The sequence below is a fragment of the Drosophila albomicans genome, chromosome 2L (assembly GCF_009650485.2).
Source record: "Drosophila albomicans strain 15112-1751.03 chromosome 2L, ASM965048v2, whole genome shotgun sequence".
NCBI lineage: Eukaryota > Metazoa > Arthropoda > Insecta > Diptera > Drosophilidae > Drosophila > Drosophila albomicans.
In genome coordinates this window covers 15272028-15290797 of record NC_047628.2, presented here as the reverse complement: position 1 = coordinate 15290797, position 18770 = coordinate 15272028, and the positions used below count along the sequence as shown (strand labels likewise).

The window sequence follows — 18770 nt, the reverse complement described above, 5'->3', positions numbered from 1 at the left end:
CAAATCAACTAAATGACAATTTTGTAGACTACTTAAAAACAAGAAACAATACCAACAAGAATGAACAATAATAATTATAATTATGAGTATATTGAGAGAAGATATTGCAAAAACAAACACTTAGAGAATGTAACTGAATTGTGTTAGCTACTTTATGTGGAATAATTAAAACAAAAATGGGATTAGTGGATATAATTCGATGTGAACAACAATAATTCATTTATTTGTGTGAAACTGATTGTTTGAAATTGAAATGTGCGGCGCGCAAATGATTGCAAAAGTTATCGATAGACAACTTCGATATGCCCAACACACATTTCTCGATTGGCAGCAGTTAAAATATAAATTTATTTGTTACTTTTTTTTTAGCTTACTCTGGGCACTAGCAGAGCATCATATGGCTTCACTGCCGCCGTGGCGCCTTCCAGAGGCACTTCCTCAGGCATCTGGCCGGGAATGGCAACCAGTTTGAAGTGCTGCAACAACGTGGTGGTAAACATGAACAAATTCTGCCGTCCCAGCAGATCGCCCATGCAACGATGACGCCCAAAGCCGAAGGGATTGAAAGCCTCTGGCAACTTAATTTGTCCACCAACCAAGTAGCGTGTCGGATCAAATGTCTCGGGCTCGGGGAAATCTACCGGATTAATGAGCATGCCACGAAAGCAGGCAATCACCATAGTATCCTTGGGTATCTCGTAGCCACTCAGCCGCGTGTCGCAGACGGCACGATGTGGAATGCCAAAGGTGTGCAGCATGAACATGCGTACCGCCTCCATGGTAATGGCCTCGCAATACGGTAATTTGGTGCGATCCGACCACTCGGGAATGCGTTCTAAGCCAACCACTTCCTTGATCTCGGCATAGGCACGCTCCTGTATCTCGGGTTGACGTATCAAATGCATAAAACAGAAACCCAAACTCTTGTTCGTTGTCTCCGAGCCGGCGAGAAACATGTCCAGGCAAATGGCCAGCAGACTCTCGTCGCTAAACATGACGCTATCGCTGCTCTCCTGCGCCCTCAAATAGCTGTCCATCAGATCACGCGGCTCATCATAATTGCGATACGTGCTACGATGCAGCTCAATCTCTTTGCCCATAAAGGCATACAAAGCTCGGTGACTCTGCACGAAGCCGTTGTAACCCGAGTAATCGGGCGCTATGAAGCGCAGCAAGGGAAAATGACTGAAGAGTGCACCGACCATGTCAATGTTCTTGAACAGCTCAAAGAATGTCTCCAGCAACTCGGTGATTTCCGGCGAGCCGGGCTCATAGCGACGTCCGCTGAGCATGCACCAGAGAGTGTTCAGTACATAAACGCTGGTCAGATCATGCATCTCAATCCGCGCCTGCTTGCCACCAGCTGCGGCGAGGCGAGCACGCAAATCCTGCAACAAACAGCTGGCCTCGTTGTGCACAATGTCCACCATGCCGCTGCGTGCAAAGCCAAAATTCTTCAGATGCCGCAAGATGAAGCGTCGCTGCTCCACCCACATCTCGCCATCGGTCAGGAGCACGCCCAGCCTCGAGTTGAAGGTGCGCAGGCGATAGAAGATGCCATCCGGACGACCGTCAATGTCCTCATTCGTCATCATCTCGCTGATGGCCTCGTTGGTATATGCAATCACCACTTTGTCCTTGCCAATCTTTAGTCCGTAGTATCCATAGGCATTGACATAGCGTCGCGCCAGCTCATCGATCACCTTGCAGAACATTCCGAGGCGCATGCGCAGCTGCGAGATCTGCAAGGCGCTGCCCACAATGGGGTACCATCTGGGTCCTGAAAGTGGCAAAGAATTGGCGTAATTTTTAAGTTTATTTTGATTAAAAGTACTTTATTTAGAGACCTGTGGACCTTTAAATTTGAGGGTGTTGGGATAGAAAATAGTATATTATTTTATAGTTAGTTATGTTATGTCAAGGTAATAAACCATATATAATTATTATTAAATACTTTACTAAACTTTTCAGTAATAGGTCAAGGGATCAATCTGCTTACCTGGTGGAAACTTTTGCGGCTTGCGCACGCCGCTCAGCAAAAAGAGCAGCACAATTGTGGCAAAGAAGATCACCGAGTAAAACATTTTGTTGTGGGTAACTGGCAAGTGGCAAGTGTTAAACGATGATGCAACATACGTTGCAAGCTGTTGGCTTTCACTTTCCTTTGGACTCTCGACTGTTGCGCAATCTCCGCAACAGCTTGTTTGTGCTGCAGTTCCACTTCACCTTGTTATCGGCAATGTGGCAAGTAGTATAGTAGACAGACAGGCAGTCAGGTGGCAGACAGTTTTCTCCCTCGCGACACAGATTTTCGCAAAGTCGTCGAAGTTGCACGCTTCGACTAAAGCCGCCGCCTTGGCGACAGCTTCCTTATATAGCATATGCACAACGAAAGCTTTCTTTCTCAGACTGGATTTTATTTGATTTAAAGTTTTCCATTACACATTTACTGCTGGACACACAGCTTAAAAGCACAGCTTAATGCACAACAAATTATTTACAGAGTCGAGCTTTGACTTCGACTTCCTTCTTTGACTGACCCACTTTTCGGGTTTCCTCATCGTTTGCCTAGATAACAAACCTATTTTTATAGGATAATAATAAATATGCATAATTTTATCTTAGCGTTGTAGCTGCATAAATTTAAGTTTCTGCTTAAATTCAGTCACGATTCAATATTTAAAAACGTTTTTTATTTTGTTTTAAAATAGGAAATTTTAAATTTTCCCATTGTTTATTTGCAAATCACTAACTATAAAATAAAAATAATAATATATTTTGTATACATAACCAGCAACAGAATAATGTTGGAGTTATCCAAGTTAAACAGTTGGAAAACTCCTTCCATAGTGGCGACAAGCTAAAATTAGTTTTGTTCTCGTTATTAAATTTGTTTATAATAAAGTAAATATTATAATTAAAGTTACTCAACATATCAGGGTTTAGTTGAGAATACTAAATTTAAAATTATATTTTTCTACTTTACTTATTTACTATTTACAGGGTATACTTCAGTTAATACTTCGTTAATTTCGCATCAGTTTCAATTTCACCGCTTTGCCTTTGATCGCTTGGTTGCCTTGAACCGTTAATGATAGTAAATGAAAAACCACTTCGCATAGTATTTGGCGATTTTCCAACTGATGCCAACGACTTTTCCCAAATATTTCTGTGGGTGGGGGAGTGGAAAAGTGTTGTGACCCAGTGGCATGGTCAATGCCATGGACAAAGTTCAATTTTGCTTGTGACCGCAACATTGAAACTGGCGCAAACAATAATCAACGGAAATGCCAAAAGCAGAAACGAAATAACCGAAATAAAAAAATTAGGAAAAACAGCAAAACCGAAAAACATAAAGAGGAAAACTTAAACTTGGCCAAAAACATTCGCAAATTGGTAAATTGGCAATCGCGAAAACTAGTTGCAGGAAAACCAAACGAACCCGTTTTGGTGGCCGAACACAAAGTCGAGCCTGCGACAGAGACCGTGAAAGCTGTTGACGCTGTGGCCTAGGCCGAGGCTGGAGCTGGAGCTGAGGATGTTGATGTCGTCGCAGTTGTCCATTATGTCATAAGGCTGAGTGCCGCCAGCAGATCGCGGAAAGCAGTGGGCGCATGTCCAAAAAATAAGCGAAAAACAGCTCGTTAGCTTCAAATTGCAACTGCAGCCAGCAGTGGTTAAACTGGAGCCAGCGAGGCAGAAGCCGAAGTCGAAGTCGAAGCCGAGGCAGAGCTAGAGGCATTCAACTGATGCATAGAAAGGCTGCACATTGAAGTGCTGGCCACGCAACTCAACGGACGTGTTTAGTTAACAGTTAATAGTAACACAGCAATGGGTTTTCGGTAAACAGCAAATCCTCTCAAGCGAATCTTCATAGTTCACAATGAAACTCTATTCCAGTGTGGTTCTCTTTGCCGTCATGGGTCTGGGTGCCATGTACATGATGCATCTGCTGGCTCAGGATTGGACACGCATACGTCCCATTCAGGGCATCACGAATCTGGCTGGGCAGGCGAGCAACGCATTGAACCTGCAGAATCTGGCCGGTCAGATTCCCCAACTTGCGGGTCAGATACCCAATCTGGCCAGTCAGGCGAGTGCCGCCTTGAATCTACAGCGTGGCAAGCGAGGCACGCTGCAACGTAAGCAGCATGCTGTGCCGGGCATTGACTGGAAACGCATCCTGGCACGCGATCCTTTCGAGTGCCTGCAGTCGCTCATCTGTCAGCTGATGTCTGGGGCCGAGGCGCAATCCAGTGAGGCGGAATTATTGATGGACTTCTTGGAATCGTCGCTGGAAATGGCGCCTGCTAAGATTGGACGCGCCTTCAGTCGTGGTTTGGCGTTGCGAGGGAACAGCGAACGTTGCTACGACGAGTATCCTTTCTGCTTGTACTCAGCCAAAACAATGCTGCGCATCCTGCGCTGGTTCAGCGAAACAAAGAGTCCGCCGATGGACGAGGAGTAAATGCATACACCCATCAATAGAGGTTATTAGTTGTACAATAATTAATTAGATTTAAATCCTCTCGAATTTGGCATTCGCATCCATCTCAGTTATAGAGCACGTAGTTTATATGATCAGTATAGCAAAAGTTTATTATTTTTGTAACAATTTCGATTTGCAAAAATATTTATTATGTACTCGTTTATGCATAATTTGTGTTATCTGCGTATAATCTGTGTTTATACATATAGTATATATAAATCAATAATCAAATGCGGAATGAAATAAGATACATATATCTGGAACTTAGCATTTAGTTTATGATGTAGGAAACTTGAATGACAGTGTAAAAGGCGAGTTAGTGTTTAGGTGCTTTACAATAACGAATGAGAAGACAGAAAGTTAATTCGATCAATAATTTAGCATCTTCGGTTAGTTTTCACAGATTTTGTTCATTGGTTTTTGTACAACAGTGTAAAGTAAAGAGAGCAATCTTTATAGAGTTTATATAGTTTAAGAGAGAGAGAGAGCGTTGGTTGCATCATTTGTGCACGCATTTGTGACACAGAGATTCTTCATCAAAAGTATTTGAGCGATAATAAAATAATATGAAAAACATATTGTGCTTACAACTAAATAAATATTGCAAAGTTTCAGGGGTTAATTCGATTCAATTGTTGCGCTGTAATGTCACGCTGGTCACATCTTTGACAATCATTTCGGCCACCTGCCAGGCGATCTCTTCCTGCACATTATCCTCGGGCAGATTGACCAGCTTACGCATGGCATTCTTCACGCTCAGCGACCACGCAGGCGTCTTCGACGAGCTCACCGCATCCACCGCATCGAAATCCCGTTCATAGCGACCGAGCGAATTAACGTGGCCGAACTTGAGTGCGCTTACCGGACGTTGCCATAGCAATTGGGGATTTGTCAGTTGCCTGGCATCAATATTCATCATGTTCGCTGTCGTTGTCTTGACCGGTTTAGCATGGCCAGTGTCTAATCCAGCCAGCAGCGTGTTATGCTGCGAAATATGCGTGCAGTCGGACATAGACATCGTTTTGCGATGACGCTGCTGTTGCTGCTGTTGAGGCGACAACTTCGGCGTGCGACGCAGACTCAGTCTGTGTTGCAGGCTCGAACTATCGGGCACATCCTCGACAGGCACTTGAGGGAGCGGCGACATCTTGGCCTTCAGCTCATTCACATAATTGTCGAAGATGTGCGATTTGAGAAAGTTGGCAAAATGCTTTTGCTCCAAATACTTGGCAGTCACCAACAGTGCCAAGTCAAAGGCATGTGCCAGCTGCCCAGGTGCACAGATCGCCTGCTCGACGCGCATGCGCAGCTTCTGCGACATCCACAGACGGCACTCAGACTGCAGCGAGAAGTAGCGTTCATAGATGATCATGGCATCCGTTTGAGCGGCACGTTGTGCCTGCTCATCGTAGCTTTTGCGAAAATTGATGGCAGTTATCCAGAACTCCAAGCATTCGCGCTCCTGCTGCTGCTCCAAGTACTCGGTGAGATAGAACAGCGCCAGCTCATCGTACAACACATCGTATATGCTTAACGTGGATGATTGACCCTCGATTAGCTCCACACAGTATTTGCAGTAGTAGCTGCTCTGCAGGAAACCTTGCAGCTGTTCGCGTTCCAGCTGCTGGAGGACATATTCACGCGCCTCCTCGAAGCAGCTGGCGGAGATGGGCTGCGGCGACTTGCCATCCTTGCTGCTATTGTCCTTGCCACACAACAACAACGAGATGTGCGCCAAGATGACAATGGGCAACTCCAATTGGTGCGGCGCATTCACAATCAAATACTTTTGATAGATGGCAATGGCATCGTTCATGCTCGCCGCACTGATCGACTGTGATTTGGGTGGCTTCTGGTGCATCTGTTTGTTTGTCTCCGCATAGATGCGACTCTTCTCGTCATCGGTAAGCGGCTTGCGCATGGACAAGTCGCAAAGTGTTTTCAATTCAGGTACATCGTTCTCCTCGGTCTCCTCCTCGGTGACAACTGTTGTCGTAGCTGTTGCTGTCTCCACAGCTTGTTGTTGCGCCACATCGACAGCTGTGGCGTTGCTTTCCGAAGCTGCACGTTCGTGTTGCAACTGCGTTAGTGCTGCACGTCGAAAGTTCTCAATGTCCAGATAGAATTTGATTAGTGACAGTGCATTCTGTGTCTCCAGATATTGTACAAAGTAACTGAGGCAATCAGGTTCGCTCACAATGGCTGCCAGCGACATGGAGAGACGCGAGTTGTATTTGAATATATCTGAAAAGCAATAAAAACATGAGAGATAAGCGGCACTTGAATGCGCAATTTATGAATAATGCTGTCCGGAAATAACCAAAGTAGCACATTTTACATATATGTATGTGTTTATTAATGGCATTGCCAATTACCTTCATCGGCGACAAAATTTAGCAAGCTTCCATTGCCCAAGCTGACTGCATCGCCCGCTGCTGGTGCCGTCTCCATCTTCTCCTCCTCCTCCATAAAGACTTCATCACAGAAACTTGTTGTCGAGCGCAATGAATGACGTTTTTGCGCCGCTGTCGCAGCACAATCGACCACATCATCATCGTCGACGCCACTAGCATCCACCAAAGTCGTTTCGTGAGAGCTGCGTCGGCGGCCTATGTTTTGTTATTGTTTGTTTGTGTGCGTAAGTAAAAAGCAGAGAAGAAGAATTAACACCCAAAACGTAAACACAAACACGGGAAAGTTTTGCAACTTACTCGTCTGCCTCTTGATGTATTTCAGCATTTTCACATTCTAGTCGCTCTCAATTTTGAACCAATTATCAATAATTTGTGTTTTTAATTATGATGATTGGCTTTAAAATAACTGAATTATTAACTCCGTAATTTAATTGTGACAAGTTGAATATAGAGTCACCGAATGGTGAAATCGATGAATCGATGCTTACAAAAATTTGTAAAACATCAATTCTTTTTTGTAGCCGGGTAATTTTAAAAGAAATTCATCTAATATTATACAAATTATTTTTTCGACGACGAATTCAGACTATTTGTTTCTTAAAAAAGAAAGAGCTTTCTCAAAGCTGTTTTATTTATCGCAGTGTGACCTCAAGCATAATTTTTAAAATATATTTTGTAAGCTGTTGGTATATACCGATATACAATCATATCTAGAATCACCACTTGGTAACTCTTTTTTAAAGTTTGTTCAAAATAGAAAAGGGCGCGCCATTTTAAATATCTTTCTTTGTCCGTGCTTTTAAAAAAATCGGAGTTTTTTGGTCCACACCATGCGATTTTTTTGCTCCGATGGTTAGATTTTCACTAAGAAATCAATTAAATGTTTTTAAAATTTTAATTGAATAATGCAAAAGCAGGGCTGACACTCAAGGCTTCCGATTGTTGTAGTGTTTCTCGATAAGTTATCGACCAGTGTGACAACGCAATAATCACTTTTATTCAGATGCACACACTGCAACGCAAGCAGCTGTGCGACAACGTTGCGTTTTTTCTCTAAATTTCAAGAAATTTGTGTTCTTATCAAAAAATAAATAAAAAACATAAAAAAACGCAATCGCGGGAATCACACGAAGGTTAGAATTAAGAAGTGTCTGTAAAAGACACATAGTATAGCGACACCGATGAGTGTGGCAGCACCAAGAAGCGGCGCAGCCGGCGACAACAACAATAAAAATCAAAACTCAAAACTGCCTTCAAGTGCTCTGGATGATCTCGTACAATATGTGACGTTGCATGTGCGCAAGCCAACGCCGTTGAGTGGCGTGGTCTTGCCCTTTGTCCCACTCTATTTGACCGCATTTTATCTATGGATCTACGTGTACAAAAGCCACGACAGTGAAACGCCGTCCAATGCAATCCAAAAACCGCCGGGCGCTGAAGTTGATTCTCCTGCGATAGATGGAAACGAGGGAGCTGCCTGGAATGATATAGGTTTTATTGCCGTGGTGGCCATAGCATTTCTGCATGTCCTCACACTGCTCTTCTGCTACTGGAGCGTTCATGTGCTAGCCTTTCTCACCTGCTCGCGGGTCAAGCAGCCGGCGGCGGGAGTTCTGGCGAAAGTTGTTCCAACTGAAAACAACGGCAACTCAAAGATTGTGCCCATACGCAGTCTGAAGCTAGAGGACGGCACTCTTCAGTACTATCTGGTATTCCAGAAGACCAAATACGTGTGGAATGACGACAAGAAGACATTCCGTGCTGTCGAGTTCCCTGTAAATCAACTGCTAAGCACCTTATGCCAACTCGTATGGACTAGAGACGGATGAGGCCATTAAAACAGCAACACAGACGTATGGCAACAATGAGATGGATATGGTTGTACCTGAGTTCCACGAACTGTTCGTTGAACGCGCCACGGCACCGTTTTTTGTATTCCAAGTATTCTCTGTGGGCCTGTGGTGCATGGATGATTTCTGGTACTATTCGCTGTTCACGCTCTTCATGCTGATTGCCTTCGAGTGCACGATTGTGAAGCAGCAGCTACGCAACATGTCAGAGATACGCAAGATGGGCAACAAACCGTATTTCATCTATGCGTTGCGCCAGAAGAAATGGCGCCAAATTGGCAGCGATGAACTTTTGCCCGGTGATCTGGTGTCCATTACACGTTCCCAGAACGACAACATTGTACCCTGCGACGTGGTCATTCTGCGTGGCAGCTGTATTGTAGACGAGAGCATGCTGACTGGAGAATCGGTGCCGCAAATGAAGGAATCTTTGGAGTCACTGCAGCAACTCGACAGCGAACTGGATGTCGAGGGCGATGGCAAACTGATGGTACTTTACGGTGGCACCAAGGTGGTCCAACATACAGCTCCCAGCAGGGAATCGATGCGTGCCCCTGATGGCGGCTGCATTGGCTACGTCATACGCACCGGCTTCAACACCTCCCAGGGCAAACTGTTACGCACTATTTTGTTTGGAGCCAATCGCGCAACAGAGAACAATGCTGAGACCTTTGCTTTTATTGCCTTTCTCATGGTGTTTGCCGTCGCAGCCGCTTCGTATGTGTGGGTCAAGGGCAGCGAGGATCCCGAGCGCAATCGTTACAAGTTGTTCCTTGAGTGCGCCTTGATCCTGACCTCGATTATCCCTCCAGACTTGCCCATTGAACTGACGCTGGCTGTGAACACATCGCTCATTCAGCTGACGAAGCTATTTGTGTTCTGCACGGAACCTTTTCGCATTCCATTTGCGGGCAAAGTGCAGATCTGTTGCTTCGACAAGACAGGCACGTTGACTACCGATAATCTGATGGTCGAAGGCATCGCTGGACTCGCACCCAATGGCAAGTGTGTGCCCATTGATGAGGCTCAAGACAGCACCATACAAGTGCTTGCCTGTTGTCACTCATTGGCGCTGCTCGACGATGGCTTGGTTGGTGATCCACTGGAGAAGGCGGCACTCGCCGCTGTGGACTGGAACCTGACGAAATCCGATAGCGTGATCCCGAAGCGTGGCAAGCTGAAGCCGCTGCGCATTGTGCAGCGTTATTACTTCAGTTCTGCGCTGAAACGCATGTCAGTGCTCGCTGGTTATTTGTTGCCCTTCTCTAACGATGTGAACTACATTGGTGCCGTCAAAGGTGCGCCCGAGGTTATTCAGGGCATGCTTAGGGAGGTACCCAGCGACTACGAGAAGGTTAGCTGCACTTTATTTGTATTAGCTCACTTAGTAAACATTTCTTGCATTCTTTTAGATCTACTTGGAGTATGCACGTCGTGGTGCTCGCGTCATGGCGCTGGGCATCAAGGACTTTGGCACACTGAATGGTCAACGTGTGCGGGAACTTAAGCGCGATGAGGTCGAGTGTGATCTAACTTTTGCCGGCTTCGTCATTATCTCTTGTCCCATGAAACCCGACTCGAAGTCAGTGATTAAGGAACTCGTGCAGTCCTCGCACAAAGTGCTCATGATAACCGGCGACAGTCCGTTGACTGCTTGCCATGTGGCCCGTGAGCTGCGCTTTACGACCAAGAAGCTGGTGATACTGACACCACCACAACAGGGACGCACCGAAGACTGGAGCTGGATGACTGTGGATGGGGATCGCAGCTACGCATTGGATGACAGCAAGTCGCAGAAGAACATTGCCATGCTCTTGTCCACCAACGATCTGTGCATTACGGGCGAGGGACTGCAGTACTTGCAGCAGTTCCACAACCAATACATGCGCCAGTTGCTGCCCCAGGTGACGGTCTGTGCACGCTTTGCGCCCAAGCAGAAGGAATACATTATAACGACGCTAAAGCAGTTGGGTTACTACACGCTGATGTGCGGCGATGGAACCAACGATGTGGGCGCCTTAAAGCATGCCCATGTGGGCGTTTCTCTGTTGACCAGTGCACCTGTGAAGCGCAAGCGCACTGAGGAGGAGCTGCAGCAAATCAATGCAGCTGCCACAGCCGCTGCGGCCGCAGCTCAGGCGCAGGCCAATCAACAATTGTCGCCGCGAGAGCGTGCAATGCGCCGCCGACAGGAGCATATCAATCAAACACAGGCGCGTTTACAGAGCGCCTTACGCGATATGGAGGAGCAAACGATGGTGAAGCTGGGCGACGCATCCATTGCAGCGCCTTTCACCAGCAAGTTGTCATCGATTACGTGCGGCAAGTTGCAGTGCACATCTCTCAAAAAGAATCACAACTAATCTATTATTTGTCCTCACAGTGAATCACATCATCAAGCAAGGACGCTGCACGTTGGTGACCACGCTGCAAATGTTCAAGATTCTTGCATTGAATGCTCTCATTCAGGCCTATTGCCAGTCTGTGCTCTACATCGATGGCGTCAAGTTTAGCGACACACAGGCCACCATGCAGGGCATTTTTGTAGCTGCCTGTTTTCTGTTCATAACGCGCTCCAAGGTGAGTTCTGTTTATGCTTATTGTAGGCTGATTTTGAATATGTGTTCTTTGCTTGCAGCCCCTGAAAACACTGTCGAAGGTGGCACCACTGCCAAACATCTTTAATTTGTACACCATCACGACGATTCTCACACAATTCGCTGTGCACTTTGGAGCACTTTACTACCTGACCAGTGAAGCATCGGCGCTGGCGCCGCCCAGGTGAGTGAAATCTTCGTAATATATAAATATTTTCTTTATTAATGTTGTCTTAATTGCACAGAGTGGGCAAGGTAAAGCTTTATATTGACATGGACAATGAGGAGAAGACCAAATATGATCCGAATATTGTCAGCAGCACGGTCTACATCATTTGCATATCGCTGCAGGTTGGCCACTATTGCCGTTAACTACAAGGTGCGTACATTATATAATAGATAATATTCTCAGATATAAGATTTGTTGTCAACATTATTAAATAAATAAGCTATAGTCGAGTGTCCTCAAGTGCTCGACTAAGAAATATATATTATATATACCAAGAGACGAAATGAGTACTTCATTATATCTCCGAATAACTTCATTTATAAACCAATCTTTTACTCAACAGGGTCATCCGTTTATGGAGAGTCTGCGCGCCAATCGAATGCTGATGTGCGCCATTGGCGCCTCGGCTGCTTTGGTGCTTTTCCTCACCACTGGCGCCGTGCCCGGACTGACGCAATTCTTTGAAATTGTGGATTTCCCGTCGAATGTAAGTTTGGTATTTCCACTGTTATACTTTGACACTTTTATTTGACAACAATTTGTACTTTGCAGTTCCGTGTCACATTGCTCACTGTGCTGATTGTTGACATCGTTGGTGCCTTTGCTCTGGATCGCATTTGTTCATTCCTGTTTGGGGAGACGCGTCGCAAGTCCAAAGTCCTCAACTGTTAGAAGTAGCATTAATCCCCTTTAGTTAACTACAACAACTACAGACATGCAGCAAATTTGCATTTTGCTCTTAATCAACATCAAAAACGAAATGTTGAAGATTTTCATAAATTCATAAGTTTTCATTTGACTTTTCGTCTGCGCTGCAACTCGTATTAAAAATTGTGTGTTTTTCGGCGTCGGTTTCTTAAATGTTAAATCATAAACAAATGAAGTGAATATGAATGTAAAAGAGAAACAATTAAGTCTAATTTATGAATATGTTTTATTTTTATTATTTGCAAAGTTTAATTTTGTGCATTTGCATTTTGATTTTCCAAGTTGTGCGTACTAGATATGCAATTAGTAAAATTGACGTAAGATTTGTAATCTAGTTAATAAAATGAAACAGTAAACGTTAAATATATATAATCATAAATATGATTAGTTTTGAATCTAAACTTCGTTTTGCACTTGCTCCTCTAACTTTGAATCCTCAAGCTGCTTAAATTGTATCAAGATGACCAAGTATGTGGTTACAGCCGAAAAGATCTAGGAGAAATATGAAATGAAATATGTTAAACTATGAATTGTGTTAAGAAGTATTATTTTCACTTTAAAGAGTGTGGAGTTGTCGATGGCAAAGAAACCATAAGCCGTGAATTGGACTTCCTGCTTGATGCTCTTGGTGAGAAACTTGTCGATCTGTTCAAAAGAGTATAAATTAATAACGGTTAAGTGAATGTTAGATGTAACATACAATATTCTGGAACTCCTTGCTCTTGCCGTAGACACGCGCCAGGATCTGCGATGTGGAATTGGCCTGCAAAGGAAAGGAAATTAATTAATGAGAGGAAGTTAGGAGAATTCACAGCCCACCTCGTAGGTGGTGGCTCCACAACTGCGCGACAACAAGGCCAACAGAGAGGTGTGCAAACAGAGCCAGGCCAGACACCACTGCAGAATGTGGGCGGAGATGATGCCCTTGTTGTTGGTGATCTGCACAAACAGATTATACCAATTGGTGGTCACCGTGTAGAAGGAGTAGCCGAGAAAGCAGACAATGATCAGGCTGCAGCACTCGTTGATGCTCTTGTAGATGCGCAACAATTTGTTGTGCGTGCGATAAATGAAGAGCGAATCCTCTGGAAAGTGCTCCATGTTCGACACCGGCGGCTGACGACGACTCTTCTTGGCCAGCTTCTGCTGCTGCACATAAGTGAAGGCGTTCAGCAGTTGATTGACGAAATGAAAGCGAATGCAGACGATGCGCAACAGAGCCGAGGCAAAAACTATGTACGTGGCAGTCAGGCCATTCTGAAAGGCGTAGAACGCAATCAGGATGTAGGACGTGGGAGTAATCGCACCCTTGACGGCATAGATGCGTAGCACCATAATGTAGGCCTGGCAGCAGACGATGACCACCAGAAACTTGACCGAGAAATTGCAATTGTTGCTGAGCACAACGCCAAACTGACGCAACACCTCTTTGTCCAGCTTGAGTATTTCGTTCATGATCTCCAGCATGCTCTTCGTGTTGCGTGCGCAAACAAAGACGGCTAAAATATGGGAAGCGGATTAAATGGAGCTCGCTCGAAACTCGAAAACTCACTTAGAGTGTAGGTGAAAATACAGAGCAGCAACTCGATCCACTGATTCACATTGTCCGTTTCCCGCAGTGAGAAGAACAACTGCGCCGAATTGGGCGTAATCAGGCTGTAGATGTTGAAGATGGTCAGCGCATGGACGACGCCGCGCACAAAGAACGAATAGAACTCGTTGGTCTTGCTGGGCGGACCCACCTCATAGCTGGACAGTTGCTCGTAAAAGGGCAGCAAACCGCTGGCCTTTAGCACCGAAAGAATTGTGCTGATGTCCTCGAAGACGGGATTATCGTTGGACACAGCACGGCGAGCAAATGCATCATTCGACAGCTGGGAGCGAGGATGCGCTTGAGGATGGGTAAACAAACGTGACTTGTGCGAATTCATTTCGATAACCCAAGTGTTTGGACTCATCGCCGACTGGACACTGTCGTCGGTTGTCCAGGATTTCACTAACTAGATGTGGCCAGTAAGTGGGCGTGACGGCGGAGCGGGGGAGCTGAGGGCAACGAAAACGATTGAAACGCACTCGTGCCTATCTTGATCTGGGATATGGTCGAGGGGCCTGTGGGGCTTATGCTTATCGGGTAAAACAGGCGACAGGGTCCATTAAAATAATTAATTGAAATGTCGATTGTATGAGGGAAATTCAATAACGAGTACAACAAATGAGTGTTTTTGAGTGCACTCATGCGAATATTTATGAGTGCCTCAAGTTAATGCGAAAATAAGCACCATTTGAAAAACACTCATGAGTACTTATGAGTATAGTCATGAATGAGCCCAGAAATTTGATTTGCGTTCATCAAAGCACAAGGCGAAAGGATTGTGTATATGTAAATAATGTATTATAGATAGTAATGGTATTCACGATCTTATAATTGGTTGTTGGTTGTGTTTAGAACACGAATCCTTTCTCCGTTGCTGCCGCCAATTGTGTGTAGCACGCAAAAAACATTTAAAATGTACAATATGTTGTTGTTAAAAATATCCGAAAGATACAAATGAAATAAAATTTACAAACAGCAAAAACGTGAAATCACCACAAGAAGAGTGAAACTGCTGGAATTTTGTGGGGTAAGGATAAGGGACGACGATCATGCTCCTGTTCTGCATATTTAGCATTGACTTTCTTCTCGTGTCTTTTGGGGTATTGTATCCATTGTGCTGGGAACAGGTTGCTAGGCAAATAGCAGCCAACAGATGCAGATAAAGGCGAGATATAGAAATAGTCTGGACAGTGTCTGCTCATCCTCGTATTGTGTGGTGCCACGATTTGCAGGTGCCGGACGTCGTTCGCCCAAGTTAAGCGATGATGTAATGAAGCCGAAAGGAAAAGCGCCAATGCCAAATGAAATCTGGAAGCCATCGCCAAAGCCGAATCCTCGGAAGCCTGGTGCTGGCTCTGGTTCTGTTCGCTGTCCGGCGGGACGTGGCGGCACCTTATTGCTTGGATCCTCCTGGCGGGTGCTATTCCGACCGTAGAGCGGTATAACTTTGTCCTTGTCGACGGCTGCCTTGCAGACGGGACAGAGTTTGCGATTGGGTCGCGTTAACAGCCACTGATGCAAACAGGGCCAACAGAATAGATGGCCACACATGCTGACCACCGCATCCTTGGCTGGGTCCAAGCAAATATTGCACTCGTACAACGATTCATGCTGCTCCTTGTCTTTATCGTTCTCATTGCTCGATCCACTTGCACTGGATGTTGCTGTTGCTGTCGCTGTTGTTGGTGTCGTCGTTGGCGATGACGTGGATGTCGCTGTCGCTGTCAACGTAGGGGTCGCTCCGGATCCGCCAGTCTCATGCGCTGCTAATGAGCTGCCGGTGAAGGAATTCGATGTTGCACGTTGGCGTAGTTCCGATGTGCTTTCAGTTTTATCCCTGGCCCAGCCAATATTGTCGGTATCGACGGTGTTGTTGCTGTTGCTGTTGTTGACATCGCCCAAAGCTGTTGCTGTCGCTGACGATGACGTGGTGGACAGTTCTAGGGCCGAAGCTGGCGGTGTCGCTGTTGCTGTTGCTCCATCCATGCTGCACGTTGCTTCAAATGTGTTTGGACAATGATTCCCGCTTGGCTGGATTGTGATTGGATACGTGCTCTTCTAATAACGTATCATATGCAGACGTCAGTTAATTTATATGCTCCACAAACGTTCACAAAATTGTCACTAATTCTAATATTTGGAATTTACATTTAACTTGCAACAATTTACAATTTTAACAAATAAAAAAAATATTGAAGTGTCCGAATCTTAATGATGGCGTGACCGTAACTTGAATTTCCAAAAATTAGTTTGTAGTAAACTATGTAATGCTGACATTCCATAACAAATATAAATTGAAATCTATTAAATAATTCATGAATACATTCCAGAATGCATCTTAGTCTCAATTGAATACATTTGTGAATACATTTCAAAACATATAAGCAAGTTATTTTTGAATTTTAATTCAGTGATATACCTTTTATTCATGAATATACATTTATATTTCACGAATATTCATGGATACACTTGTGAATACACAATGATGTTATGCACTTTCGTTCATTTTTATAAATACACTCTTGGAGTACTCAAGAAAAAGTAATTCTTTTACAAATTTAGAATAATGAATACACTTGGATACACTCATGAATAATTTGAGCTTCCACTCACTTTTTGTGCTCTATACTTACCTCCGATGCGAGGCAATCAAAGGAGCTGCAGATGACGGCCATAATGATGGTCTCGGCCAGAACCCAAGCACATGACAATCCGATAGTGTCGTATTTCTTGCGCAGTTGAATGGGCGTGGTCAAGGTGGAGAAGGCGAGATAGCTCTGGTTGGTGACCGTGTAGAAGGCGAAGCCAAAGTAGAAGAGCAACCCAACACCAGTGATGGAATTCATGTTCTCATTGATGTAGCGAAACTTGCAGAAGATCTCGATGAGATTGCTCAGCTCCAGCCAATCATCTTTGGTGTACAACTGCTTCTCCTGTCGCGTGAACTCATCGAGTCGCACATTGAGGAACTCAATGCGCTGAGCCAGACACTTGAGTATGACGCGCAGATATAAGGCAAAGAGACAGGAGTAGAGCATCTGCATGCAGTAGACCACAATCAGGATTAACTCTCGCTTGGCACTAATGTCGCTCTCAAAGTGAATGTAGTAAACAGCAACCAGGACAACGCTGGAGCAGGCGAGCACCAGCAGAGTGCCAACATAGCGACAACTGTAGCTGGCCACATAGCCATGGGAGACCAGGTACTCATCCAGCTGACAGAGATCGCGTATGGTGCGATAATGCTTGGACGCATTCAGCACACTGGAGACCACAATTACCGTGTAGCTGCAAATGCAAAAAAGCGTCTCAATCGTTCTGTTGATGTCCTCCGTGTCGCCTTGCAGGTGCTTCATCAGTTTGTATTCGTTCGGTGAGAAGAGCACATCCTCGCTGAAGATGAAGCCACTGATCAGCATTAGCAAGGCCACAAACCGTCCATAAAGTTTGCCGATTAAACTTATCCGAAAGCTGTTCAAATGATCGCCACTGAAATGTGGCAACAGCGCACACAGCTGACTGGGGATAGCCACCATTAACAGATCATGCAGGATTTTCATTTTACTTTCGACTGAACAGAAACAAGAAACTGACTATGGTTTCTTGAGTAAGTTTTCATTCTCCGATATGGTGCTCATTACTTATAAATGATGCCATTTGTAGGTAATAGAGAGCGATTATAGTCCTTCATAAGCTAAAACAATTATGGTGAAAGTTTCAGTACTCGCTTGATGATCTATATTCAGTGCCTATTGGGACATAGAAACTAGTAGTTAAGCAGGTTTAAATTTTAATATGCTAATATAATACTTTTTTGTAAGAATTAAAGAAAACAAGATTAATGTACGCATTTTTAAAATACAATGAATTAAGTTTTCAGCAAGTTCTCATAGAAGTCTTTAAAATCATCAACTTGTTAAATGTTATTTTAATGAACTCTGTAAATACCTAGCTCTTGGATGCATTAAAATTGAATACATTTTCATTGCAATAAATAAGTATAATAAAGCCGACAATTAAGAACTCAAATGTAGACCCTTAAAAGGCGAGACAAATCGTTTTGGCATGAACAAACAGGGCGAGGGAAAGAAAGAGATAGAAAATGGAGGTGTGAGCATGAAAATGGAATAACTTGGATAATAAATTGAAAATTCATAGCCCATAAAAGGACTTGAAGCAGCTGCTGGTCGAGAGGCATGACAAAGCGATTAGGCCATAAGATGTGCGATAAGCTTTTTGGCTAAGCTTTCGCAAGGGTGTTGTGTATACAATAAAATATAATGGTGTTGTGGGTGAGTGTGCGTCTGTGTGTGTGTTCGTTCGTGTGGTGTGTAATACCTACCCCTTGGATGTGGGCATGTAATTGTTATATACGAATACGAGCATTATCGCCCTACGAAACATATTTGTCACACCTTTCACACTCCTATGCCAGAGCGCATAGCTGGGGGAGAGCCAAGATGTGAATGTGTGTGGATATGACCATGGATGTGACTGTCAATATAGTTGTATAGTAGATGTGAATGTGGATTGCGATGTAGATACCTGCGCCTTGTGGCACGCCTCGGCAGAGTTTTTATAGCCGCTCTCGATGAAAGGGTATTATAAGTTGATGTCGACAGCCAATAAAAATAAAAACAAAACTGAGGGGAAAACATAAAAAAAAAATGTATTTAAGTTTTTCTAAGAATTTCAAAATGATTGTAGTAATTAACAGAGTATTACATGTTTATATGAAGGGTTTGAGGTTTGTTAGTAGGAATGTTAGCTGTCATTAATAATTTTAATCGATGTTTCAACTTGAAACATCGAATAGCTAGACAATAGCTCAATGTGACCAACAATTTAGTAACTATAGCGAAGTAAATAAATTAAATTGTATATTTCAA

The 18770-nt window shown here is 44.3% G+C and overlaps 6 protein-coding genes across 7 annotated transcripts; 2 read left to right on the top strand and 4 right to left on the bottom strand.

Moving 5' to 3' along the window:
• Positions 1 to 107: 107 nt before the first annotated feature.
• Positions 108 to 2524, bottom strand: LOC117563922 (probable cytochrome P450 303a1). Its single transcript, XM_034242491.2, has 2 exons — positions 2000 to 2524; positions 108 to 1780 (listed from the first exon to the last, which is right to left on the bottom strand). The coding sequence occupies exons 1-2, from the start codon at positions 2082 to 2084 to the stop codon at positions 366 to 368; spliced, it is 1500 nt and encodes a 499-aa protein (XP_034098382.1). The 5' UTR covers positions 2085 to 2524; the 3' UTR covers positions 108 to 365.
• A 514-nt stretch (positions 2525 to 3038) lies between these two features.
• LOC117566005 (uncharacterized) lies at positions 3039 to 5018 on the top strand. The gene is made up of 2 exons (XM_034245423.2): positions 3039 to 3842; positions 3901 to 5018. The coding sequence occupies exons 1-2, from the start codon at positions 3832 to 3834 to the stop codon at positions 4466 to 4468; spliced, it is 579 nt and encodes a 192-aa protein (XP_034101314.1). The 5' UTR covers positions 3039 to 3831; the 3' UTR covers positions 4469 to 5018.
• On the bottom strand, positions 4984 to 7504 carry LOC117566002 (A-kinase anchor protein 10, mitochondrial). Its single transcript, XM_034245419.2, has 3 exons — positions 7201 to 7504; positions 6865 to 7098; positions 4984 to 6733 (listed from the first exon to the last, which is right to left on the bottom strand). The coding sequence occupies exons 1-3, from the start codon at positions 7226 to 7228 to the stop codon at positions 5118 to 5120; spliced, it is 1878 nt and encodes a 625-aa protein (XP_034101310.2). The 5' UTR covers positions 7229 to 7504; the 3' UTR covers positions 4984 to 5117.
• A 392-nt stretch (positions 7505 to 7896) lies between these two features.
• On the top strand, positions 7897 to 12499 carry LOC117566001 (endoplasmic reticulum transmembrane helix translocase). The gene is given in 9 exon segments (XM_034245418.2): positions 7897 to 8699; positions 8701 to 10107; positions 10166 to 11075; positions 11137 to 11333; positions 11392 to 11534; positions 11596 to 11704; positions 11706 to 11729; positions 11923 to 12066; positions 12132 to 12499. Coding segments are annotated over 9 exon segments (3669 nt in total). The 5' UTR covers positions 7897 to 8084; the 3' UTR covers positions 12252 to 12499.
• A 34-nt stretch (positions 12500 to 12533) lies between these two features.
• LOC117566003 (gustatory and pheromone receptor 32a) lies at positions 12534 to 17500 on the bottom strand. 2 transcript variants are annotated; one of them, XM_034245420.2, is made up of 5 exons: positions 13840 to 14467; positions 13107 to 13786; positions 12988 to 13050; positions 12843 to 12932; positions 12534 to 12779 (listed from the first exon to the last, which is right to left on the bottom strand). In XM_034245420.2, the coding sequence occupies exons 1-5, from the start codon at positions 14243 to 14245 to the stop codon at positions 12684 to 12686; spliced, it is 1335 nt and encodes a 444-aa protein (XP_034101311.2). In that variant the 5' UTR covers positions 14246 to 14467; the 3' UTR covers positions 12534 to 12683. The 2 variants fall into 2 exon arrangements, with proteins under 2 accessions (XP_034101311.2, XP_034101312.1); XM_034245421.2 differs by lacking the exons at positions 13107 to 13786; positions 13840 to 14467 and adding an exon at positions 16515 to 17500.
• On the bottom strand, positions 14623 to 16069 carry LOC117566004 (E3 ubiquitin-protein ligase RNF185-like). Its single transcript, XM_034245422.2, has one exon. It carries the CDS (start codon positions 15865 to 15867, stop codon positions 15013 to 15015), a length of 855 nt encoding a protein of 284 aa, XP_034101313.2. The 5' UTR covers positions 15868 to 16069; the 3' UTR covers positions 14623 to 15012.
• Positions 17501 to 18770: the final 1270 nt, after the last annotated feature.

Excerpts from the sequence above, each read along its gene's own strand:
- LOC117563922 (XM_034242491.2), bottom strand. The coding sequence starts at position 2,084 with ATGTTTTACTCGGTGATCTTCTTTGCCACAATTGTGCTGCTCTTTTTG. Across the intron at positions 1,781-1,999 it reads GCCGCAAAAGTTTCCACCAG|GACCCAGATGGTACCCCATT; the intron begins GTAAGCAGATTG and ends TGCCACTTTCAG.
- LOC117566002 (XM_034245419.2), bottom strand. The coding sequence starts at position 7,228 with ATGCTGAAATACATCAAGAGGCAGACGA. Across the intron at positions 7,099-7,200 it reads ATACATCAAGAGGCAGACGA|GCCGCCGACGCAGCTCTCAC; the intron begins GTAAGTTGCAAA and ends AACAAAACATAG. Across the intron at positions 6,734-6,864 it reads AAATTTTGTCGCCGATGAAG|ATATATTCAAATACAACTCG; the intron begins GTAATTGGCAAT and ends ATTGCTTTTCAG.
- LOC117566003 (XM_034245420.2), bottom strand. The coding sequence starts at position 14,245 with ATGAGTCCAAACACTTGGGTTATCGAAATGAATTCGCACAAGTCACGT. Across the intron at positions 13,787-13,839 it reads TATTTTCACCTACACTCTAA|CCGTCTTTGTTTGCGCACGC; the intron begins GTGAGTTTTCGA and ends CCCATATTTTAG. Across the intron at positions 13,051-13,106 it reads GTGGAGCCACCACCTACGAG|GCCAATTCCACATCGCAGAT; the intron begins GTGGGCTGTGAA and ends TTTCCTTTGCAG.
- LOC117566004 (XM_034245422.2), bottom strand. The coding sequence starts at position 15,867 with ATGGATGGAGCAACAGCAACAGCGACACCGCCAGCTTCGGCCCTAGAA.